This window comes from Acartia tonsa, chromosome 6 (assembly GCF_053477335.1).
Source record: "Acartia tonsa isolate MP-2025a chromosome 6, ASM5347733v1, whole genome shotgun sequence".
Taxonomy (NCBI): domain Eukaryota; kingdom Metazoa; phylum Arthropoda; class Copepoda; order Calanoida; family Acartiidae; genus Acartia; species Acartia tonsa.
The window spans coordinates 27,176,977-27,203,257 of NC_137265.1; the positions used below are offsets into that span (position 1 = coordinate 27,176,977).

At 30.5% G+C, this 26,281-nt stretch overlaps 2 protein-coding genes across 9 annotated transcripts in view; one reads left to right on the top strand and one right to left on the bottom strand.

Annotated features, from left to right (window-relative positions):
- Positions 1-8,676, bottom strand: part of Kdm5 (Lysine demethylase 5) — a 45,939-nt gene extending 37,263 nt beyond the window's left edge. For all 3 annotated transcript variants that reach the window (XR_013880585.1, XR_013880584.1, XM_080164118.1), the window contains exons 1-16: positions 8,597-8,676; positions 7,254-7,384; positions 6,850-6,984; positions 6,564-6,627; positions 6,231-6,308; positions 5,888-5,956; positions 5,497-5,625; positions 4,792-4,874; positions 2,989-3,109; positions 2,461-2,565; positions 1,926-2,045; positions 1,576-1,663; positions 1,148-1,333; positions 796-857; positions 491-603; positions 227-319 (exon numbers count right to left, since the gene is read on the bottom strand). Coding sequence is in view for 1 of the 3 variants with exons in the window: in XM_080164118.1 (XP_080020244.1) it covers positions 227-319; positions 491-603; positions 796-857; positions 1,148-1,333; positions 1,576-1,663; positions 1,926-2,045; positions 2,461-2,565; positions 2,989-3,109; positions 4,792-4,874; positions 5,497-5,625; positions 5,888-5,956; positions 6,231-6,308; positions 6,564-6,627; positions 6,850-6,984; positions 7,254-7,369 (1,562 nt within the window). In the remaining 2 variants the exon portion in view is untranslated. The remainder of the gene's footprint in view (positions 1-226; positions 320-490; positions 604-795; positions 858-1,147; positions 1,334-1,575; positions 1,664-1,925; positions 2,046-2,460; positions 2,566-2,988; positions 3,110-4,791; positions 4,875-5,496; positions 5,626-5,887; positions 5,957-6,230; positions 6,309-6,563; positions 6,628-6,849; positions 6,985-7,253; positions 7,385-8,596) is intronic.
- A 1,370-nt stretch (positions 8,677-10,046) lies between these two features.
- Positions 10,047-25,004, top strand: LOC145322254 (arylsulfatase B-like). 6 transcript variants are annotated; one of them, XM_080164121.1, is made up of 23 exons: positions 10,047-10,104; positions 13,667-13,738; positions 14,042-14,108; positions 15,440-15,491; positions 16,550-16,657; positions 17,868-17,945; positions 18,114-18,207; positions 18,520-18,592; positions 19,421-19,516; positions 19,786-19,852; positions 20,155-20,227; positions 20,475-20,539; positions 20,832-20,938; positions 21,251-21,296; positions 21,584-21,673; positions 21,845-21,905; positions 22,840-22,908; positions 23,022-23,129; positions 23,276-23,327; positions 23,559-23,645; positions 23,826-23,900; positions 24,299-24,424; positions 24,876-25,004. In XM_080164121.1, the coding sequence occupies exons 2-23, from the start codon at positions 13,674-13,676 to the stop codon at positions 24,975-24,977; spliced, it is 1,761 nt and encodes a 586-aa protein (XP_080020247.1). In that variant the 5' UTR covers positions 10,047-10,104; positions 13,667-13,673; the 3' UTR covers positions 24,978-25,004. The 6 variants fall into 6 exon arrangements, with proteins under 6 accessions (XP_080020247.1, XP_080020248.1, XP_080020249.1 ...); XM_080164122.1 differs by lacking the exon at positions 20,832-20,938 and adding an exon at positions 21,006-21,112; XM_080164123.1 differs by lacking the exons at positions 17,868-17,945; positions 18,114-18,207; positions 18,520-18,592 and adding exons at positions 17,079-17,232; positions 17,331-17,415.
- The last annotated feature ends 1,277 nt before the right edge of the window (positions 25,005-26,281 follow it).

Consider the following 26,281-nt stretch of genomic DNA (forward strand, 5'->3'; position numbering starts at 1 on the left):
TTTGCGCCAGTTGAAAATATATAACATTGTTTACTACATACATATATTTTATTTCTTGTTATTAATAATGTATTCTAACATACAGTAAAAACCATTTTGTGTTAATAATGATTTTATAATAAAAGAAAGTGGGAGGTAAGGAGATTTTTCTCATGTGAGATTACTTTCCCTATCTATGTTTATTGTTTAAAGAAATCAGACTTAAAAAATTTGAAAAGAATAATACCTGTATACGGGAACTCCATGAGCAGTCAAAACATTCGGATTCATTGTAGTTACAATATGGTGCAACAGGTCCGGTTGATACTCAAATAATTCACTGAAAAAAATATAAGTTAATTATGTACAATAGAAAATCTTATTACACGTCTAATTTTATCAGTTTACTTGTCATTAGTCACTTAACTTGGAAAATTATAAAACATTATGTAATACAAACGAGCTTGTGTAAATTCTGAAGTCTTGATACAGTGAAAACTATGTACCGTACCTTGCACTTTTTCTCATAATTTCCTCAGCTTTCTCTGCATATTTAGATGGAATTCCATACCAAGTCTTTGGTTCGCCCCAGTGTAAATAGTTAATACTCGAAGTCCAGTGATCCTTAATTAAGAGCATTTAAAAATAAAATATTTACATGAAATCACGCACTACACGGGCACAATGAAGGTTACTGGGAAGGCCAACTTTCACAACGTCTACCCGGCCCTTCTAATGCCTAAGAAGCTTCTATTTTGACTCATGGTTATTTTACAAAAAAAAAGTTAGGATTATAGATAAATTATGTGTATTTACCTCAACATGCCAGCAGAAGGTTGAGAAGCACATGCCAACATACAACCATGGTACTTTCATACCTACAAATAAATACATCTTAGATAATAGGGGAGTGTGGTGATAATACGTATGCATGCAAAGAGAGAAGTATCATATAGACTGAATTCTTGTTTAAAGAGGCGAGGTGGTCGGTCAAACGGACATGTTCTCCTTAGGATTAGCCTTGTGATAATAAAATAGCTAAAATAGACTTGGGGGTGGGGCGTTTTAAGAATTTTTCGAAACTAACCCTAAATACAAAGAACCACTTGGAATTCCCCTCTTTTGAGAAAATTAAAAGTCTAGTTTTAGAAAATAGCGTAAAAATTACCCGAGATATCAATATCAATATGCTTGAGAACTGAATTGCCCAGGACAGGTAAATTATTCAAGTTCCATTCCGACTTGGCGTACTCAATATCATCCTCTGCAAGATGCTTAGATCCCAGGGTAGGGAAGCCAGATCCATGATCCATTGTGTGAAGGTCAGCTCCATACTCAACCATTACATCCTCATCTATAAGATATTAATTAAAAAGGCTTTTTTTCCTTCAAACCACTACGCAACAGATAGCCAAACGATTGTAATATTGGTAGGTTGGAAATCTACACTCTTGTTGATAAAATAATTTTGGGGGAGGTACAGTCCTAAAAACTTTTCAGTGTATCCGTTTTGGTAGACCTTGTTGGACACACAAATAAAACTTACTTCTTTACTGAATAGAATAGGTGTATTACTTAATAATCTGTTAAACTTACCAATGTTGTCAAGAATTCTCCAATATTCTCGTTCAACTAGACCCATAGGTATCAGGTGCAGTGGCATGTTGAAATAATCTGTTTTAAACTAAAACAAAATTTTTAAATAATCTAGGTAAATACTCAATGAAAGAAAAAAAACTATAATCCTTGAATCATGATGTGTAACTAATCAGTTTAATCAATTTTATGATCATACTTTCAAAAGAAAATCAAATATGACAGCACTTAAGTGGTAATATGACCATTGATGAATAAATGATGAGTTCTGGGACAAAGTCTCAACCACGACAGCAATAAGTAAACCTTTGGCTCGTTATGAATTACTTAAATTCTACTAAAAATCTGACCTGATCTGCCATTTCTCCAAAACTCTGTAGAGTATATTCTTTCTGTGCCTGTTCGAACCCAAACGCCTCCATTGGTTTCGAGACCTCAGCCAAAACACACTTGGGACAGCGCCAATCTCCCTTTAAAATAATTTATCTTTTTAAACAAAAGAATTAATACCTAAGCATTAACAAAAACAAACAAGAAATTGAATTTAAAATAGGAACAATAAAGGATGTAGGCGGATTAGACACTTTTTAAAACAAAACCTAAAACCCAAAAAATATTTACAGCACAGAAATTTGGTATAACAGTTGCATTAATGAGATTAAATGTGAAAAATGTGAAACTGTAAGGAAACGACAGTGGAACTGCCACTTCTGCCAAAAATCACCGCGAAGGGACACGGTGGTAGTTGTGGTTCTGCCGTCTTTTATTCACAGTTCCACGTTATACCTCATTAAAACAATTGTTAAGCCAAATTTATAGATATGATACAAGGAAGATTTTCTTATCTTCCATTGTCCTCTCCTTGAATTAATATAAAGAACTAACCTGAGGAATTTCACTGAGTGGTGGCATAAGACAGAAAGTATGATAAGAATCATCACATCCGTCACAGAGCAACATTTTCTCCTCAGCATCTCCTTTACCACAGTTCTAAAATAACAAGGATGACAACATACATAAATGCGAAGCTCTAAAATCAGACAATAGGACAAACCAACATTAACACATGTAGTGTCATAACAGATTATAAAGTAAGTCTCTAACTGTTAAAGGAATAATTATGCCGAGTTTGAAATCGAAACTCATGCTTATATTAACGATAAGATCTATCCATTACAGACGGACTTAGGACCGACCCTAAATATATAAAGCTTCGCCTTTAAGCATTTTGATGATATTTCATTAGTATTGACTTATGTTATATTTATTTGATGTACTGTTATAATAAGAAATATTTAAATTCACTGGATAACCATTTGATTTCCGCAATAGAATAAAACATTGAAATTGTAATAGGAACATAATTTAGGATTATTTAATTCAAAATCAAAAGATTAAATAACAAATAGGTACCTGACACATGTATTTGGCAAGTGGATCATATTCAAAATTTAGTTTCACTCCTCTCGTCTTTTCAGTTTTATCCTGTATAGGTAATCCTGGAAGTTTGGGGCCTGCACCATAGAACTGTAATCTAAATAATATTCATTGTTTTTGGATTTCATTTTAAATAACAAATAATTGTAAATAAACAAAAATACAGCGATGATAATTCAACACCTGCTGTATTATTTGAGGTGGAGCGTGGATTTTCAGCTTATCCTAGTGGCTATGATTTCATCATCATCATCATCAGACGCATCTCTCTTTTTGACTGTGAAGGCCAGAGAATACGGACACCTTGTTCCTCCATGAATTCCTGCTGTCTTTGGCAAGTTTCTCAGCTTCTCCCCATGTTAATTCCAAATTAAAGAGGTCCTTTTCAGTGCTCCGCCTCCAGGTCATTTTTGGTTGTCCCCGATTACGTTTACCAGTGGTGGGGTTCCATTTTAAGCACTTTTTTGGAAACCTATTTTGTTCCATTCTGAGCACATGTCCTAGCCACCTTAGTCTTTTATATTTCACTTCTGCTTCAATACTATTGCACTTGGTCTTAGCATACAGCTCAAGGTTTGATATTTTGTTTGGCCAGAATATTTTGCAAATTCTTCTTAGGCAGCTATTGTGAAATGCATTAAGTTGATTTGTTTCAGTTTTCACAGTTCTCCAGCATTCCGCTCCATAGAGAAGAACTGATTTCACATTACTGTTGTAAAGTCTGATTTTTGTTTTCAGAGCAAGTTTCTTTGAATTCCAAACGTTGTGTAGACTGTTGAAAGCAACCCTAGCCTTATCAATCCTGGTTTTAATATCAGCTTTTGAGCCATTTTCACTGCTGATAACACTCCCCAGATAGGTGAATTTGTTGCTTTGTTTCAATTGTTCACCATTTATTGTTATAGTTTGATCAGGGTTTGTAGGTATATTCATAATTTCAGTCTTCTTGACATTAACAAAGAGCCCGACTTGTCCTGCATATTTGACTAGTCTATCTGTCTTAGCTTGTAGATGTTTAATTGTTTCTGAAATCAGTGCCAGGTCATCAGCAAAGTCCAGATCTTCTAAGTGTCCTAGTATGCCCAGCTGGAGACCACGTTTTTTGTCCTCTGTGGTTTTCTTCATCACCCAGTCAATGACCAATATAAATAGAATAGGTGATAAAATGCATCCCTGTCTAACTCCAGTGCTTATTTTAAAGAAATCAGATGTCTTATTGTTTCCAACTGAAACACAGGCTTGGAAGTTGTCATAAAATTTAGTTATCATAATTATCATCTTTTCTGGTATACCATAACTTCTTAGTATTTTCCAGAGTGTTTGTCTGTGTATGGAGTCAAAGGCCTTAGAGAAATCAACAAAATTCACGTGAAGTGGCTTGTTAAATTCAACACATTGTTCAATAACTGTCCTAAGGGTGAAAATTTGGTCAACACAGCCCCTTCCAGCACGGAATCCAGCTTGTTCTTCTCTCAGTTTATTGTCAATTTTCTCATCAATTCTGTTTAAAATAACTTTACATAGGACCTTGCTTGGGATAGAAAGCAGCATAATTCCTCTCCAATTATCACAATTGTTCAAATCTCCCTTCTTAGGTAGTTTTATGATTATACCTTTAGACCAGTCCGTTGGTATCTTTTCTTGCCTCCAAATTTTATCAAAAAGATCAGTTAGAGTCCTAGCAGAAAGATCTATGTCTGCCTTAAGCATGATTTCATACTTAATACTTATTACTCAAAGAAATGATGAATTAAATCCGTCAAGTAAAATTTTAATGACCTTTGGAGCTCTTTAGAAAAAGCTTTGGAATCTTCTTCTTGTTTCTCAGCCTTGGTCAGACTGGCCTTTGGTTTTTTCTTTTCCTTAAATTAAAACAAATACCCATCAAATACAATAAATTATAAGTAGGTAGGTCTAATAATTCAGGATTAATCAATAAAACCACTTCGTTCGTGGTCATTAGTTACTGGTCAGACTAAAACGTGTTAATGGTTTGACAGGGGTGTATATTCTGCACAAGATTTATTTTTTTTCCCCTGCTACAAATTTTTTTTATTCCCCCCCCCCCCCCCCTAGTTTTTTCTCATCAAATAGGGGGGAAAATGGAAAAATATTTAAAGAACTCTATATTTTATTTATTTTATCCCTCCTACCACACATTTTTTTAGTTTTTTTTTCACCAAGGAAAGGGGAGAAATAGAAAAAATGTTTTCAGTTTTCTTAATTTTTACATTTTTTTCCCTCCAACCACTTATTTTTTTATTTCCCCCCCCCCCCCTGAGCAGGGGATCCCATGTATAATATACACCCCTGTGGTTTGAAGTACGTTTGCATTTACCTAGGTTCCTAGTTTTAAGTAAAAAACTTTTCATTTTAACATGGCCTTATATTTAAATTTAATTTGCTAACTACCTAGCTGACTATTTCTTTCTCAATATTTTTGTTTGGTTTGAATGAAAGTTGCAAATTACAATAAAAACAAACCTTTAGTTGTTTCTCAATTTCCTTTTTATTTTCCTCCAATTCTGCCTTTGCCTTGGCTGTTTCTTCTTGTTCGAAAATATCCAGGGGATATAAAATACGTTCATAGTGGGATTTTAACAAAACTCCGATCTAAATGTAAAACATTTTTTACTTCAATAATCAATGATATTTATCACCATAATACAGCAATAAATAACTTACAAAATTTGTTTTTAATAGTCATGTCTAATGTCTATGATGACGAGATAAAATTAGAAGTTTTTGAAATTTATTGTAAATAATTCACTGAATATCACATTTAGTTCGATAGCTTGCTTTTATTTTATTAATCCGGAAGAATTTAAAGCTGCAGTATTAAAAATATCTATTTTGTTCCAGAAGAATTTTATACCTTTTGAACATTATTGGCATTGTATCCCATATCAGCTGCTACACTTCCCCATTTTTTCTCGCTGTTAACCTGATTTTAAAAAAAATATATAAAATATTTGAAAAACTTTAAGGACAGAAAAGTAGGTAGATCTTATCATAAAAAAAAAAATATTAAATCTGGGCTCCAAGTTTTCAACCAATCATAAAGAACCATTTTTAGACACGCAGAAAATTTGGAAGCATGATAGTTATAGTTAAATGAAATAACCCTGGCTTCCCTGACTAGAAGAAGTCAATGATATTTCATGTTAGTTTTTACATTAAAATAAAAAAAAAACTAATACTGATAAAAAATTATTTACCTTTGCCATGCCACCAAACTTGTTAACATACTTCTTCAGTGTAAACAAATCAAGAGCACGCTTCTCTACAATTGGTATCTGTAACAAAACAATAAATCAAACTAAGACTTAATTTTATACACAAAGATAATGTAGTATAGATAAGAATCCATAGTTTGTCTATATATAATATCTTATGTGAACTTGATAATTGGAGTTTTCACTTCTTATTCTTCTGATTTCTCTGACATCCAGGGGTGTGCGGTATTTGGGTGTAGAGATGTACACAATACAATCCATAAACGTAATATTACTTAATTAAGGAGGAATGAATAAAAACTAATGCATATTTACCTTCAAAGTTGAACCCTGTAGTTCCCAAAATTTCGCCACTTGATCAAGGAAATTAAGTTTAATCCTGAAAAAAAAAAGTTTTGGATAAATTCAAATTTTATTATTTACAATCAAATTACCTACTGTTAATTAAATTATATTTATCACTATTGTATTAAAGCAAAAAACCTTCTGGCCATATGTCTAATATTTATTAGGTATTAACTAAACTGTCAAATATAGCTGGTTGTACTTAACGAGAGAAGATCACAGTTAAAACAACAGCTATCTCATTAAATTGTTTTACCTGGTGTGGGCCTCAAGCTCGTTGAGTCTTTGGATTCTCGGAGTAAACTTAATCTTGTCAATGTCGACAGCAAAGGGAGGTCTCCAGTCATCGGGTGGAATAATCTTACAGATTCCATACTTCTCAGCTATTTTTCTGAAAATATTTATGTAAAATTAACTTGTAAGGTATTAGTAAATTATAAATGGGTTGGAAATAGAGTATTATACTTATCGTAGTTGAAACATCAATTTTCCACGTGTTTTTTTTTAAGTAAATTGAAAGAATATTAAGTATTTAGCGGGTATTGTAAATAGGTAGGCGAGAAAGAAATCTAAAAAAAATTAACATATATTTTAGAATCTACAATGTAAATGGTAAAATGTATAATTTAGTAGTTAAAGTAAGAATTTCCAGTTGCTTACCTGATTTTCTCTATATAGCCAAGACAATCTTTGAATTCTTCTGCTTTTGGAGAAAATACTGGAGCTTCCGGTGGAGGGGTAAAGTCATAATCATATTCGTGGTGCGAGGTCGTCATTCTGCCAGATTACTCCTATAAAATATCATAAATGAAAATACAAAGAAATTCATAAGTATCTATTAGAGACACAAGGACTAGGTATTGTAAACAAGAATGACAACATTCCCATAAGTAGCACAAAAACATGAATTGACAAAAAATTAATGCAATGTTCACTGCACATTTTAAAAAAAGCAAGTAAGAAATATAAATTAAGGGAAAGGAGAACATAAGAATTGAACATACAAAAAGAGTTTAATATCTTATAGACACAAGCGGAGACAGGGAGTTCAGGTTAAACGTGTATCTGACTCCAGTCCTCACGGCAGTTTTATCAACTATAATATGCGCTCTCTAGGATGTGAACTCAGCAGGAGACTAAAATTCTCCGATAAAATCTCCGACACAACTAGCCTAACACATTTTTTAACAAAAATAGGGCTTTTTATAACTTACCTAGGTATTTTAAAGTTATTTATTTAAAAATTTTCGAACTTTTTCATCAAAAAATTACTTTTGATTACTTGAATTTAATGCAAATGTTTTATAAAAAAAAAAATTTTTGAGCACAGATAAACAAAATTACCCCTGAAAAATTAACAATAACGGTGCTAAATTATCTGTTTATTACTTGCAATACAATAGAGGTATAAAAAAAGATGTTTAGGATAAGGAATTCTACATGAACATTTCAAAAAAAAATTTCAAACTCTAAGTCCACCGAATTTTACCGAAAAAATAGTATACCTAATTTTATATAGTATTTTTTGTTCTCTTCTATATATGTATATATAAATTATAATTATATGACAATCCTATATGCTATGTAATGTATATATGTATACATCATATGATCTGTCCTGTTTTTCCTGCAAGATCTCATCAATGGCTTGCTTTAAGTTTGTCTTAGGCTACATGGTTGGAGAGGTGAAAGGGGGGGGGGGTCGGGCTTGCCCCCCCCCCCTTGAGGAGAAATATGATCCTATACTTCATATCGCGGAGAAAAATCTTACTATCGTTAAGAAACGAATATGAAGTAAAGAAATAAAAAAATATGTCTTTCAACTTTATTTTAAGCCAGACTAAGAATTATATTACATTTAACATCGAAATATGGAACTTTGATTTTCGGTCAACGGAATATAGGTATATATAAAAATATCAGATAAAAAGTAGGTAGGTAGGTACTTTCTATTAGATGTTAAAAAATATTAGAAATTAGAAAAAAAATTACAAAACTTTCACCTAATCACGAGAAGAATTTGTAATTGTCCTGCTCAAACAAAAGTTTAAAATAAGTTTAATTTAGCTGAACATTGTCTCCTGAAATACAAAATTTTAATGTAACTTAGAATTAAACGTGGTGTGAATTGAGGACAATTCTATCCTGTTTGACTTAAACAGCTTCCATATATTTCTTACCTAAATAAGATAAATGTTATGAATAGATAAAACTAAAATTAAACTATAGTTTTCAGATAGTTTAACTACACATTATATCTACTTAGCGCGCGTGTATATCAACGGAGTTGCATGTGCGGAGTACGTTTCAACCTTTTTAGTTTTTTTGTTTCGATATAGGCCCCTAAAAATTAGCGAGTTATTGTTTATATTTAAAAGTATATAGTATATAATTAAATCATAAATAATCAATTTAACCACAAAATTTACTTTTTATATTTCAATTTTCCGGTATTTCACAAAGAAAAATATGTTTTAACCTCTGTCTTAACTTTATGAAACTTTCTACCAATGAAATCGGTTTTTTAAACACCTTTAGTGATACGTTAATTTAATTTATTAATTTTGTATTTTGCAAATGCAAAATTGAATAACTATTATCACTGAATCAAATAAGTCGATAAACTTTCCGCATTTACGAAATGTTTACAATTCTAATTTCTCAAATGAGGTTTGGTTTGGCACAAAGAAGGTAATGTCGTCTTTGTATTAAATTCATTTCAAAAGAATATTTTTTTTAGCTAAATAGATATATCAAGTCATATTTATTTGTAACTCTTTCAATTCTTAAAAATAAATGAATTAATTTGTTTTGATAGAATTAATTAATTGATTTATTATAAAAAGCAGTAATTAACAGAAACCAATTATTTCTAAATGGCTAGAAATAAATGTTTTGACACAAGCTTGTACTATACATTTTCCCATAGGATAACATAATTTATGGCCAAGAGAGAAACAGACCCCCCCCCCCTTGAATGATTTTCATGAGGATTGAAAAGGTGGACCATAGAGGCAAAATGTTGTTATAATTTTTAGGGAGGTTCCTACACCCTCCCCCAACCCCTACCTATATCCTCCTGACGCCTTTGTATTGATATACAGAATTTAGCTATATAAATCTAGGGATCTAAAGGGATAAGACAATAGCGGATAAATAAGTGTACATCCCCAATGATGATACACAAAATTGACTCTTCTGTAGATTGAAATTAGTGGTTGAAATGTTTGAGAACACTCAACTTAATGAACTAATCAAAGCCTCCAAAGTTTTTTAGCCAACAAATAAGACAATATTATTATAAAACTTTGGAGACTCTTGTAATAACAGCCCATTCTGTTTTTAAAATATAGCACATATGTATGATTCTAGATTAATCTAAAGTAAATAAAAACAGAACTCATGAAGTTTATTGATCTTATGATTTCTGTTTATAAATAGTTCAGCAACTTTAGTTGGAAAAGGATTCTTAAACAAGACACATGTTTTAATTTAAATATTTAACAATTTTGTAAGTATAAGTATAAAATTCATTTAACTAAACTGTTTAAAAAGCGAATCTTTTCTATAATTAGGATCGGCCCGTACGTCCGTAACGGTTAGCTTTTTCATGTAATGGTTAGCTTTTTCATATGTAATGGTTAGCTTTTTCATGTAAAGGTTAGTTTTTATATTATTATAGACATGTTAGAATTGTCCTATATCAGTTAGATACGAATTAGAAAGAGTAACAACTCAATAATCGTTACCAGAAAGTTGAATTGAATTTTCTATTGTTTTAATGTATTTTTGTTTTCATAGAGGAAAGGGCAATTAGCTTTGATAAGATTATACGACTGAACAGCTTCTTTGATTTGTATACATACTTTTGATTTCCTCTGCTGCTCTTGAAGATATTTTGATATTTTTGTAAAAAAAAAATCTTTCTCCAAAGAGCACCCAGTATACAACTTACTATGTCCGTCGGTCAGGCAACAAAAACTTAAAAATTGATTATGAAGGTTGCGCGATTGTCTAATTCTATCATTCTTAATATCTCCTTTTCTTATGTTTTTCTTTCTCTTCTTTTCTACCTCTATTTCTTTTATACCTAGACACTTAACATTTTCTTGAAAATTTATTTAGTCAACAATCACATGTCATTCCATGTATTTTTTGTGCTTCGCTACTAATGTATGTTGTCATCCCTTTTTTTATTGTATCATTATACTTTTAAATTAGATTCCTGATTTTTCCTGTCTCTAGCCTCAAATAAACAAATTAACAGATCGTGTTTATACCGGCTAAATTTTACAATGTGGAATTTTAGTGGACTGCTGTTTAGTTTGATGTACATTCTACTTAAAGTGTTCACGAAGCTGGGAAAAAGTTGATATATGTCACTGATTAATGTTTTTTAAGAGTACTGTTTTGAGAATTAAGTCTTAAATACTTCCCATTTAAAAATAAATCAAACTTTAAAAAAACGAATTTATTCCCTTGAAAACATCGTTGTATTTTGAGTTTTATTATACATATCTTAAAACCTATCAAAATCGACAAATAACAATCTTTTTGTTGAAGTTTACTTGCAAATTTAGAGTAGAATAAATTCTTTTGTTACATACATATTAAACTAACCAAAAAAGTTTGTAATTTCTTTTTACGGGGAGATTAAATGATTTTTACCAAAAATCGAAAAGATATTACCAAATATGGGTATAAGGTCAGCTGATTTATAGTTGTCGATTGTGTAACATAGCACCCTCATCCTATCTCAATATTTACTACTTGCTAAAAAAGCTTCAACATACTGCAGAGCTAAAGATACGATTAGGCCCCCACATAATTGGGGGATTTTACTATAGATTGAGAAAGTTTTTAGCTATTATGGTTTTTTTATTTTGGGGTAAAATTCTTGCTTAGATTATATTTGATTAGGTAATTAACTAAAATCTATAAAAGATATTTAAAAGAAACAATCTTTGAAACATGAATTAATTTGCTATAAGCGTTTTCTGAGTACAGCACAGCCAGGTTAAATCAAATACACACACACACAAACATACATAGGACTCCACAGAACTTGATTGTTTAATACTTCAAAACATGGAATAAGATAAAGAGACAACACAAATTATATTCTTTTAATATTAATCTGTTATTCATGGATGTACATTAATTAAAGCAAGGCTTTTATCTTAATCCTAAACACAATGTAAAGATGGTTCCTGAGGTAATAAATCAAGTCAGTTACCAATAAACCTATACAAAAATTGAAATAAAATAACATGTTTTTTTAGTTATGGGAATAAAATTATTTACTTTTTATAGCTATTGAAATTTTCCCATACTGGTCCAAACTTACAACTTAAAATACACTGAAGGGACTGCGACTTTTACAATATTTAGTAATGTTTGGTTTCTATACTTCAACTTAACAAAATCCGTTGGTACCATTTGTACCACAAAAGATAAGTAGGGGGACGGAGAATGGAAAAGGGAAACATGAATGCCCAAGGTAAGTGAATGAGTGTGTGTGTGTTAATTAAATTCGACACATTACGAGATTATTTTACGATGATAAAATGCTTTTTTTTATGTAAATACTATAGAAAGACTGCTATATTTTATGCTGAATATTTGCAGCAAATGATATTTGTTTATTCTATTTAAACATTTTAATTCTTAAATATCATGCTTTCCACAGATTTAAAGAATTTTTCTTTTGTCACTATACCTGCATAAACAAAGCGGTATTTTGTTAATGATTTTATAAAATAAACCAAACTTTTTCATTACATTTTAGAGAAAGTTCAAAGATAAATATCATTAGAGATATATTACAAAAATATTTTCTAAGTATCAATTTTTTTGTTTTTATCTGCAAGCGAAGAAATAACTTATTTTCTCTTAGTTTAATTGATGCCCAGATTTTAACATTATTTTCATGTGGAAACACTCTCCGCATTTTAAACTGATTTTTTTCTAACTTAACCGAACTTTTAAGGCATAATTCTTTGAAAATTACTTAAAATATAAAAAAAGGTAAACGAAAATGCATTTTGAAAAATTAAATTCGCGATCACTTTAATCTTTCATTTCTATAGGCTCTATTTTGTGGAAACCAAAGTAATATTAGATCATGCGCTCAATGAAGATCCTTAATATGTTTTTATTGTTGTTTTTAGATTTTGATTTTTATCATTAAATAATATTTTGAAATCAAGTCCTAAATTTTTATTATAGTATTATAATCAAATACCTTATTTTTCAATTAAAATTATAAAAATAGGAAATAATTACAAAAAAGCCCCTCTTAAAAATAGAATAATCTTATCTTTTTTATGAAAAGTATGAAAAGAATATGGCTCAGGGACAAAAGCCTATAAAATTTAAAATAACGAATTAAAGGGTGAGCAAAAAAAAATGCGTACCTTTTTAAAATTTAAATTACGGGGCTTGTGTTAATAGCAGAAAAATATTATGCATATCGTTAGAACTGCTATGAAGTCTATTTTTAGGAAATATAAAAACGATTCCTTTGCTACGCATAGTTTAGGAGCTACGTGTTAAAATGTCCCAACTGACTTAAAACTTGACTTGCGAGTAAATTTTGGGACATTTTACCATCTGGCTCCTAAACTATGTGTAGCACAGGAACCGATCTTATATTTCCAAAAAATTCAGTTCATAGCGGTTCTAACGGTATGCGTAACATTTTTCTACTATTAACACAACCTGCGCAATTTGAAATTTAAAAATGTAGGCATCTCTTTTTGCAAAATATCTTCTCTAATTGTTAGTTATATTTTAAAATTTACTCGCAAGTCAAGTTTTACATCAGTTGGGACATTTTAACACGTAGCTCCCTAACTATACGTAGCAGAGGAATCGTTCTTATATTTCCAAAAAATAGAGTTCAAAGCGGTTCTATCGATATGCATAACATTTTTCTACCATTAACACAAGCCGTGCAATTTGAATTTTAAAAAGGTACGCATTTTTTTGCTCAACCTTTATATAAATTTTTCAACTAAGCACTGAGCAAGCTACTTATATTCCCCACTGTAAGTGTTGCATATTTATTTTAGATGGGCAATGATAAGTGAAAATTTTGGAGTTAGACTTGTGATGAAAGTCACTACAATGTTCACTTTTATAAGGTAAACACCAAGTTTTGGTTCAGATAGTCTTCTTAGTGAAGAATATTTTTTTACAATAATTTTTTTTTTTGAGAAGTAGTTCAGCTAAGAACTTTCAGAATGTACATTTAAAAAAAGGATTTTATGCGAGTTTTTATCTAAAAGATGTTATATTTAAACGACAATTATTTAAGTAATAATATGTATGATATCTTTTTTTAATGAGTTTGTTTAGTATGGGAGAGTATAAGTGGGAACTTTGTTTTGTATGTTTTGCATGTGTAGAGACTGCACAATAAAATTTAACTCCAAATATATTTTCAGTTTACTGTTGCTTGGATTAAGCCACGGAAAAAGACCAAATATTATTATAATTGTAGCTGATGATTTGGTAAGATTGTTTATTGAAATCACATATAAGTTAGGTTTGTATCTTCTCAGAATGGTTGATTGTTAGGACTATACATACATGTGTAAGAGATAGGGACACCTACATATTTATCCTTATTTGCCAAATTAATTTTACAATATTATTGAATAATTAGCCTTACTTCCTATGAAAATCCATGAAAAGTTGATTAAAACCACTTGTATCATTTGACCCCCACATCTTTTTTCGAATTTTTGAAATAGTAGCTATAAAGTTGATATTGTCTTTAAAAATTTGCCTTCCAAAATATTTGACAAGTAACTTCATTTAACTTCCTTGAATGAAACATTATAATTTTAGTGGGGCTACAAAATTATTAATTTTGGTTTGTGATAAAATGTACACAAACAATAAATACAGTTATTTTCTACATCATATGTTTATCCTTATTTCAAAGTAACAGAAAGTCTTTCTGTGAGTCATATGTGTGTGTGTAACTTTTTAGTGAAAGATCTTGGTAATTACTACACCGATATGGCCATCCTTTTCAGTGAACCTTCTTATCTATAGGCTTTTTCTCTCTTTTTTATGGAGAAATCTCTCCTAAAAAAAATACCTTCTTCCTCCTATATATTTTTATATTTTTTTTGTGAAGAATACCTCAAACCTCCAAAGAGAAATTGCCCCTAAAAAATTTCTCTCCTATATTATTGTACCTTTCATTTAAAAAAAAATTTAAGGTTCTAATTTAATTATTGACACAATTGCATTGGTACATCAATGTTTGTTAAGACAAATTTTCAGTTCAAATTTAAATAGTTTTAAATTTTGTAGGTGAGCTATTACATAAATTTTGCATTTACTCACTCCCTTCCCACTCTTGTTTCATTGTAATTAAAGTAATTAACAACAAAATTTTAAAATGCCCCAATTTTTTTCCTCTTCTATGTGTTGTCAATTATTGCACTGTAAAGGGACACTTATGCATAATTATTCATTTGCATGCTGTCATAGGTTTTGTTGTAAAATGTTGCTTATTTTATTTTTAGTGAAACTAATTAAGATATGAAGTACAAAGACAGATATGTACGTAAATGAGTAGCACATCAATAACAATCATTTAAAATTTGTTTAAGAACAATAGGGTTTCTTTTAGTAGGTTTACAGAGGACCCGCCGTCACCTGCATCAATGTCAGACGCGCAACCTACTAAGCAACCCAACAAGCCACATGCGGCTTGGAGTTGGATTCACCCACCCTGAGACGCAGACGTCTAACTACTATTTCCCCCAAAACGTTACGGACAGACATAGTTATGAGGTAGATTCGCTACTAATAAAATTTTTATTTAGGGTTGGAATGATGTTGGGTTCCATGGTTCAAACCAAGTTCCTACTCCAAATATAGGAAATAAAACTTTTAACTATAATTTGTATGTAATTTTGTATTAACTTATACATTGAAGTGTAAAGGGGTAGTTGCACGAAGTGCATTTAAACCTGAATTTAGTAAACTGCTTATTTTTTTCTGTTCAATAGTTTAAACTACATCTATAGGACATATATTTTAAAGAATTTCAATTTTCTATCAGGTAGTTTTAAACATATCAAGGCTAGAAAATCATGTTTTTTGGATATATGCAACTTATATGTCTGTCCTCTTTTCTTAAAAACAACAAGATGAATTTTTTGGTGTTGCCTAATTTATTGCTATTTATTGTAATACAAAAATTATATATGCCAGATGATATTTTTTAAATTTATGCCTGCAATCAAACTTATTAAATGCACTTCGTGCAACTATCCCTTTAACTTTTTTACTTATTCAACCAATTTTGGCCTTTCTGCCATAGTCATATTGAAAATTTAGGAACAATAGAAGTTTACTCTAAAGGAAAACTATTTTACCCCAATTTTACATTAGCTCGTCGTCAGTCAAATGTAATAATTTATTTTGAACATTTCATCAAATTACAACACTCTATTGCAAGATAATAAGCTAACAAATTATTAGTTTTTTCATGATTTAAAAAAAAATACCCTCTATAGATAAGAATTACTAAAGAAAATTTACACAACCAATCAAGATTTAATAAAAGTACCCAAGGTTTTTAAGCCAATGAATGATGTAATGTGTTGCTGAAACTTTAGGTACTAGTAAAATTTACAGTTCAGCCTCCCCCATCCAGAGATTCTAAGGGATAAAATAATGGACGATGAATTGATTTACATGCCAAGAGATTATTAACAAAATTACCCCTCCACCATAATGAAATCTTTGTTTAAAAGTTTGGATAGATCCAATATTTAAGAAACAAATCACGAATAAAAGAACCTAAAGTTTTAAAGTCAAAGAATGAAATAAACCTTTGGGTACCAGTATAATTGACAGTTTAAAGTACCCTTCCTCCCTGATGTATATTTTATGTATGTAGAGGTAAAAGTTTTTTAAAATAACTTTTGTAGATGCCCTGGCCTATTCTGGAATAATTCTAAATAATTATTATGTTGATCCTATCTGTACCCCAAGTAGAAGTGCTCTTATGACTGGTAGACACCCAATACACACAGGTACAAATCTTTTAGAAACCTAATTGGAATTCAATAAGAATGGCACCAAACCTTATATTCTTCTATCACATAGATATATGAAATTACTTACTAACAATCTAAATTCCATAATAAAAACTGTATGACTTTCTTAGTCTTATAGGTATTTCTAAATATAATGTTTTTAAAAATCTTGTTCTCTCGTTTGTATTACTTCTTATTTTATCTTGTAATGTGTTGTATATATGTAAAGTAAATATTATTCAGTGATGCTATAATGATTGAAATCTTACCTCTGGTGGCGGAAATAGAAATATGAATTTGAAACACTATACATATATTTATAATTTCCCATTCAATGTAGTATTTTTTGTACTGGCCAGAAAATCTAGTACATGATAAAATAAAATTAGATAAAGTATGCAATGCATCCATGTATCAGGTCTTCAGGATAATGTTCTTGTTGGAGCAGCTCCTTATGCTTTATCCACTAAAGTGCCAGTATTGCCAGAATATCTTGGCAATCTTGGATATGGTTGCCATGCAGTTGGCAAGTGGCATTTGGGTAGCCATAAAAAGACTGTGACTCCTACTTTCAGGAATGTAATTTTACTATTTATGACAAATTCTAGATTTAAATAATAAAATTTATTTCCACTTATATTACATAAAAGATTTAAAAATTACATTCCTGCAGAGGATTTAAAAGTCATGTTGGGTATTGGACTGGCCATGAGGATTATTATGATCATACTGCTCAAGAATTATATGGTCCAGTTGTAAGTTCTAACTTTTATCAGAAAATTATGAAAATTATTTTTCTATTTATCTTTGTTGAAAAGTAGTTTGTATTATCCATTTTTATTATGACATTGAGTTTTTCTCTCCAAATTTGATTTGTAAGATTTAAATTAGGGTGCAGTATGCATGATCATATGTATTCTTAACATTGAATATTATTTCATATAAGATTTTTAATTTCTTTTTTTTTCAGCTTGGAAAAATCTATTCTATAAAAAAATTTAGAGTAAAATTGTAGTTGTGAAAATATTTGTTGTGCTGTATTTTTTGCATGGTTATCTTCATTTTTAGTGCCTTTAATACTTATGAGACTATTTTTGATAGGTATTCTTTCACTTTAACTGAATCATATTAAACTAATGTTAATCAAAATCTAATTCTGATTAATACAGTGGGTGTAACCATAGTTTTTTCATTTCTGTATTTGCAGGAATGTTCAGCCATACAATCTCAGCCCCATCTCCATATGGTCTTTCAACAAAGTTGAAGCTTATGCCTCAGTACTTAAAGGAAGTCTGTTTTCTATTGTTTCCTTTTTTATTACTATTTATATATTTCTTAAACAATGCTGCCATGGTATGGTATTGGGATTTTATTGATTATATTTAACAGGAGGAATAATTTAATGCCTAGACAGCTTTTATTACTATATTATATTGAATTGATATAAAATTTTAGGATTTAAACTATAGTACTCATATGGTTGGAAAATGGCATCTTGGATTTTTCAAAAAGACTTACACTCCTCTTTACAGAGGATTTGACACTCATACAGGAAAAATTTTAAACATAGAAAAATTTAAAATATTTGTGCAAAATCAGTCCAAAGTTAATAAAAAGTATAATTCAAGGCCATAAATTGTCTAAATTGTCAAATATTGAATTTAGCTAAGCATTTAATAATTTTATATTTTAATATTGCTTAGAAAAGATTGAATTTAGCTTAGCACTTAAATATATTGCTTTGCTTTGCAACCCAGAGTATAACTTTTATTATTTTATAGAAAAAGATCTAAAACGTTCTTTAATCAGACATGATAGATAAAATTATATAGTAAATCTAGTTTTAAAGCCTTATGAGTTACAGGATATTACAATGGAATGCAAGATTACTATGATCATTCAATACATGTACATATAGGGGCTAATCAACAGGTATCTTTCATTACAAGCTTGCCTGAAACTTTACAGTAAAATTTATTTGAAATATGCTCAATGTCATAATTCTAATTATATTTATTGTGATCAGTTTGGTTATAATAGTCCTTTGATAATATGTATCCAACTAAAATAATTAGAATTGGTCTTTATTATTTTATATTAGTTTAGGGGAATATTTACCTATGTAGGTATGCAACATGAAGTAATCCTAGCTGCTGGTCCTTGGGGTTTACCTCTTAATATCCCTCTGCTCCCTGAGCTGATGAAAGGTCTAGGATATATAACTCGTATGGTTGGTAAATGGCATCTAGGACACCATCACAAAGAGTACACCCCAACTTTCAGGAAAATATTGCTGTAGCTCAAAAAATTATTCACAACAAATCTTCCATTTAATGACTCTCTGTATTAATTCTAAGAAAAAAATTAATTGAAAAATATGTAATATAAAAAAAAAATTTTATAATTGTAAAGTTTTCTAAATGACATATAGATGCTGCAAGACTTTTCTTATAAAGGGGATTTTCATCTCATGTTGGCTATCTACATGGTAAACAGGACTACTATGACCATACTGATAAAAATGAGGTTGTATCACATATAAGGAGAGGACAATAGAAGATAAATCAATCTCCTCTCAATTTTATTAAAGAGAAAATTTCTTTGGTAGCTGAAAGATAATTGGAAAAAAATGTTATTTAACTTCCATTGTCCTCATATCCTCATTAAGAAAACCATCTAGTAATAGTAACTTTTTAAAAATTTAAATTTTATTAAATTTTTATATCATAAAATCTCTGATGAAGGCTAATTTGATTTAAGGATGGGTGGGGATATGATTTCCGTAGGAATATGACTGTTTCTTGGCAAGATTATGGAAATTATGCAACAGATATTTTTACTAATGAATCTATAAAGGTAACAATTATTTTATCAATTATAGAATGCATTTTTATATTTTTATTATTGCAAAATTAACTTAATTCAATCTACACGGGTATCACTTAAGAATTTATGTGATCCCAATATCTATTACTTAACCCATGCACCCCATAGAGCAATCTTCTAAAAATGTTTATGCCTAAATAAATTATAGGCTACCCACACATTGTATAAAATAGATACACAGATATTTCACCTTGTATTTACAGGATGTGTATATTGATGTAAGTGTTATGATTGTTTAGATTATTAATGAGCATGACACAAAAGATCCTCTTTTTCTTTACTTGGCTCACTTAGCAGTTCATTCAGGTTATTATTTGATAAAAATTTGATATTAGTACAAATAACCATAGAAGTATTTCTGTTTGCCTGTGCAAACTTATTTAAAGATCATGCAAATGTGTTATTCTTGCTTTGTTAGATGTCCTATAATTTGACAAATATTCCTTTATTCTATGGCTCCTTCTAAAATATTCTCACATAAATGCAAATGTTATCATATTATATTACTTTTTTAGCTCAATTTTGGAATATCGATATTGCTTTGCTTTTATATATTTGTTCTTGTTTAATTTTAATATCATTTTAGAGTATTTTTTTTTCTTTTTCAGGAAACACATATGCACCACTTCAAGCTCCAGCTGAAGCTATTAAAAAACATAAGTATATTAAAGATAAAAACAGGTAAAACAGCTATAAAACTATGAGTATCCTATTAGCGAAGTTTTTTGTCATCTTTTGTATACAAACAAATAGAGCAATAGGGTGCTAGCCCAATAAAATACAGTTTAAGACATAAAATTTTCATAATAGTTTAAAAAATTTATATTCATCATTACATATGTACAGAGTGAGGAAAGAACTCTATACTACATGCTTTGAAAATAAGAAAAATGGTTGATATATCAAATTTAAAAACTTAAATATTCAGGAGAACTTTTGCTGGTATGCTGTATAAGCTTGATGAAAGTGTTGGAAGAGTTGTTCAAGCTCTACAGGAATTTATCAAAACTATCCACTAAAACCTGATTGTGTAGAATCCTTGAGTCTTGAGAAGTGATAAGTTTGAGTCTTGTTCAAGTAACATTGCAAATAAATCCACCACACTAAGTTTCCCTGACATGTTGAATACATGACATTTATTAAAAGAACCTTACCTGAATCTACTAAAAAAGTTTGGTCGGGTAAAAGGTTGATGTAATACAAAATTTCATCAATAGATTAACATTATTTTAATTCTAAATACAACTAAACTAGATAAAAAATTTTGATAAATAATATTCGGCATAGGAGAAAGGAATACTTGAGGATAGTATGATTGTATTTACAACAGATAATGGAGGTCCAGCAGCTGGATTCAATACAAATGCTGCCTCAAATTGGCCTCTAAAAGGAGTAAGAAAAAAAATTATTTCTAACAATTAATCTTGAATAGTAAATATAGTTTTGATAAACCTTTCTAAGGAGAAAGAAATGCTTGAAAACAGTGTTGTAGTTTTTACCACAGATAATGGTGGCCCGGCTGCGGGATTTGGACAAAATGCTGCTTCCAATTTTCCTCTCAGAGGAGTCAGTTTTTATTTTAAAATGTCAAGCTTTTCTACCTTTAGAGAATGTTTGTCTATATGTATCCGGAAAAAATTAAAAATTTTTAACAATTGTTATAAAAATGTGATTAAAATACATAGAGAATAGCCTTAATTTTAGGTAAAGGATACTCTGAATGAAGGAGGAGTTAGAGGATCAGCGTTTGGTAATTATCTTTCAGTAACAAAGTTCCTATATAACTCACATTATTCTAAGCTGTGACTTACATAACATTTGGAGGAAATGTGAATTATTCATTTAAGATAGGCAGCTAAATTTAATTTTTGTTTGTTAATATTCTTACCAATGTGCATTCACTATACAAGTTATTTTGTCCGTTGGTTTGTCGATCATGCTATGAAATTAAATTCACAATTTAATGGTTTTAAAGAGTTCTATGTTGGAAAGATTAGGGAGGGTAGCAAAACAAATAAAGAATATTAAAATATTAAGTTTGGAGTCCTATGTTGGAAAGTTCAGGAAGAGTATCCACACAAATGATGAATATCCAAGACTGGCTACCAACACTTTACACGGCTGCAGGTAAAAACAGGTTTTTAAGATGATCTAGATCCTATTAAATTCACGCAACTAACTGAATAGTCCAATTTAATGTAGGTATATTTTGATATTTTCTAATCCTATTTATGATACACCACAGTCAATTTACAACAAATTTGTTTTACAAGATATTAAAAATTTGTTTATTTTAAGGTGGAAGAAGCAGTGATATCGAAGGCATTGATGGATTAGACATGTGGGAATCTATTTCAAAGTATTTTTTTAACTTTATGTTAACTATATATTATTCTAACCCGCGATCGTGGCTTAACACGAAACGAATCCGCTCGTCGCCGGGGAGGTGATGGCTTTGAATCTCAGACCTACACTGCGTCATAACTAAAGACGTTGAAAATTATTCCTACTGATGCTATGTCAGGTGCGCGACATAAATAGTAAGAGTAGGGGGAATGCCTTGGCCCATAAACAGGCGCAACTCACTACCATGCACAGTTAGGACTTCTCAGTCAAAGGTCATGCAATCAATGAGTTGGTTGTCTGATGGATGTTACTTAACCTAATATCCTTGGGTGTTAGAGTATCGCATCCCATTACACGTGGATGATGCTCTGGATTCTCTAGATGATCACTTAAATCGAAGGAGAATCAAGCCCCTACGTGGTAATGGTAATATTATAATATTCGGATCTACTGCAGTTTACGGTAAAATATTGCTGGTAACGAATATTGCCAAAAAAACTATGAATTTTAAAGGCTGCTACCTGCCAAACGGCTGAACGTACAGATCATGCCCGCACTCTGCTTTAAGTGGCATAAGAAGGCCTACAAATAATCTGGAATAGCTATAAATCAATAATCATAATTATCTCCCAAAGCAGAGAACTGCGCGAAAAAGGCCTATTTTACGTGTTTTTCTTCAGTGAAGCTTTCCCTGTGCATCATTGGATCTTGGCTATTTCAGATTATTTGTAGGCCTTCTTATACCGCTTAAAATGGTGTGCGGGTATGATCTATACGTTCAGCCGTTTGGCAGCTAGCAGCCTTTAAAATTAATAGTTTTTTTGGCAATATTCGTTACCAGCAATATTTTACCGTGAACTGCAGTAGATCCTAATATTCTATGTATATTTATTATTTCTATTCTTTTGCATGCATAACCAAAATTTGATGACATCAAATTATTTTAGAAATACTGAATCTCCTCGTAATCTTATGGTTCACAATATTGACGAATCAAGATTTTCAGCTGCCATAAGGTACAATAAAAAGATAGGTAGTTTGAAATTACATTAAATATATGTACTTATTATGTATTGTCTATTTCAACTGATTTACCTTACTTTTATTTGATTTTCTTGTATCTTTTTAGAGTTGGAGATTGGAAATTTTTGAAAGGAACTACATATAATGGACAATGGGATAAATGGTATGGACCATCTGGAAGGACTGGATATAGTTATCCTATGGATATGGTCAGGTATAATTAGATAAATTGTAAGGATATATTCATCCCAAGGATATGGTGAATATAAAACCTAACAGATAAAATCTTACCACCTTTAATATAGAGCTTTAACCAATAAATATCCTACATTTGTATAAACTTTGATATTTTTATGCTAGGACAAGTATGGCTGCAAAGTCTCTGGAAAAAATTGGAAAACCTTTACCTCAGGTATTGATGTTACATAAAAAATGTACCATATTCTATGCTTTAGATAATAAATCTTTTTTTGTCATTATTTCCATAACTATACAGTGGACCTCACAAATGACTCTATTTTTAATAATTTTAGAAAGATGATTAAATTTTTGCTAGCCTCTCATTGGTTATTCTATCGTATGAAGTCATAATCTGTGGAGGGACATTAATCATCTCCATTTTTAGAACTGTAAACTTTTTTAGTCTCCAGAACTTACAAAACGACGAGGAGAAGCAATGTTAAATTGTACTAAACCTGCAGATGCTGAACCATGTAATCTATTACAAGAGGTATTTTAAATCTAGCCATCAACTTAGATTTTAAGTGTGTACATATCATTATATCATGGCAGTTGTAATGATTCTTGACAAATAAAAGACTAAAAAGTAATTATTGTTATATAGCTTCCTGTTATTTCTTAATCTAATTATTACTCACTTGTTGTAGCTGTGCTGATGATCAATTTTTAGGTGTGCCTGTTCAATATTACAGCAGATCCATGTGAATTTAATAATCTTATTTTCAAATATCCTGATGTAATTAAGGTAATCTTTTACATAACACTTATTAATCAGCACTGGTCAAACATCACTTCCGTAAAGCGCACTAACCCCGTTTATAACCCGTGACTTTAGAATAACATGTCAGGGAGGTGATGAGTTCGAATTTCAGCCTAAACCACATCTCAACTAATGCTGCTACTATGTCAGATTTCTGGCATTAATAGCAACTATTGGGGCTTGCTTAAAACATTTGCAACTGTGATGTGGGATGTTAGTGCATTTTGACCTACAAAATGTCTGGGTCACAATCACAAAAATCAAAACTGAAAGTGTTCTAGAATCACAGAATGTTTTTAAAAAGCTGTTTTTAGGCATAAAAAAAAACAAGTTTATGTAATTTAATAACTATTTTTTTCTTTGTTGTAAAAAGTGTTTTTAAGTTTATGGACGAAACCTTAACAACATTTGCATCAACAGCTGTACCACCAAGAAATAAACCTGTGGATCCCAGGGCTGACCCCAAATATTGGGGATACACTTGGACTAATTGGTGTGATTTTGTCCAGGTAAATTTTATCTTTCAGGCTAAAAAAATTATTACAAAAAATATTAACTTTACAATTAAATGCTATTTATCACTATCGCAATTAGTTGGAAAATAACCACGCAACTTTTCCTGCCATGAGGTTGTAATGAGGGAGATTTGTAGGAATTTAGGATTCTACTTATTTGGCCACTTTAATAATGCTTTCACTCGTCTATGCTGCTTAAAAATATGAGAGTGCCATGATTGTAAGAATTGAATTATACAATTGCCCAAAATATAGGCAAAGTTAATGTAATGATCGAGTAACTACCATGCGATTTTTTTCCTCCCATAAATTGCATCTAGGATTGGTCAGAGGATCTTTCTTACCCGCGTGCAAGAGAATTATAACTTTAATCAACACTAAACATATAAATTACAGACAGTCCCTAATTAAAGAGTGGACGCGCTACTAATAATAAATGTTTCAGGGAGGATGTGATGATGGAGATAATCTAACTGATACAAAAAATATAATATGGGATCATCAAATGCAAGATATGTTAAAAGATTCAAAGTTAATGTATTTGTAACTAATTTAAAATATTTTTTATCATTAATTTTTTTAATCATTTATCGGAATTTTTTTCTATAGTACAAAGTAGAACGATGTCTGTCAGTCAATCCTGATGAAGCTTAAGATCTCACTAACTGCGAACCAATTTAGCTATACTTTTCAGAGCATAGGTCAAAGGAAGGAATTTTATTCTATTTAGATTAGTTTCTTACATATTTTTAAAATTTGTTCCCTATATTATATTTCGTGATTGTATTTATGACAATCTTATATACAAGCTTCATCTTGTTTAGGATGTTTTAATTCTTGTTCTACTTAATATTCACTAAACCTATTTTTTGGTCTTGAAAGAGAAAGGTTTGAAGTATCTTTCTTACACATGATTGGGGATAGTAATATAATATAAAAAGTTTAGTCTTAGTCTTCTTCATATTTGTAAGGACCCTACACTTACAAAATATAAATTAAAGATATCTGGCTATGCCAAACAAATTTCAGTGATATATAGGGATTGTTGTCACGGATTCGAGTCTGACTCTAATATTAAATTAGGTAACAAAGGTTTTACTTAGACTATATTTCAGTTCATTCACAGGAGCAACATAGTGTATAGTTAAGTTAACTAAAGAATAAATACAAAATTAGGTTTTGTCCAGGGCTCCGCAGCCAAGACAGTAGCAACCCTCAGCCGAACGGCTTACAGAACCTCATAATTCAGTACAAAGCTAATTAAGCTATTATTTAGCCACGCGGCTCATAAGCCACTCAATGACCTCAAGCGTATTTTTTGAAGTGAGAGCCGAACTCATATATGCAGCTTAGACAGGTTTTCAATCGCATCAGCAAAAAAACGCGTGTATTTGTGGAACCAGAGCGGCTTGGAGGAAGAATCGGCCACTTTAAGCTGCCTCGAATTTGTATTAAGCCGCACCTGCCAATTCGTATTTGCTGCCGACCCCTGTTTTTTTCTATTTTTAAATTAATCATAATCAATAAAAGTAATAATGTTAATTGTTTTTAAAGAAAATACTTGACTATTAATAAAATAATCAAATCATTGGGTTATCAATTTAAAAGTTTTATTGCAAAGCCATAAAGGAAACTGAGTTTAAATCAATTGTCTTTAAGTTTTCCCTTCTTGGTTACAACTAGACAATGCAAATAATAAATTGTTAATTAATTTTCAAAAGAATAAGAAAGTTGATTTCAAGATTTATAAGATATTAGATGAACCGTTTGCTAGACCTCTATTTGGAATTATAATCCATTGGAAGCAAATGACTGAATTAGACAAATTCATTAAATAACTAATTTTGTTTG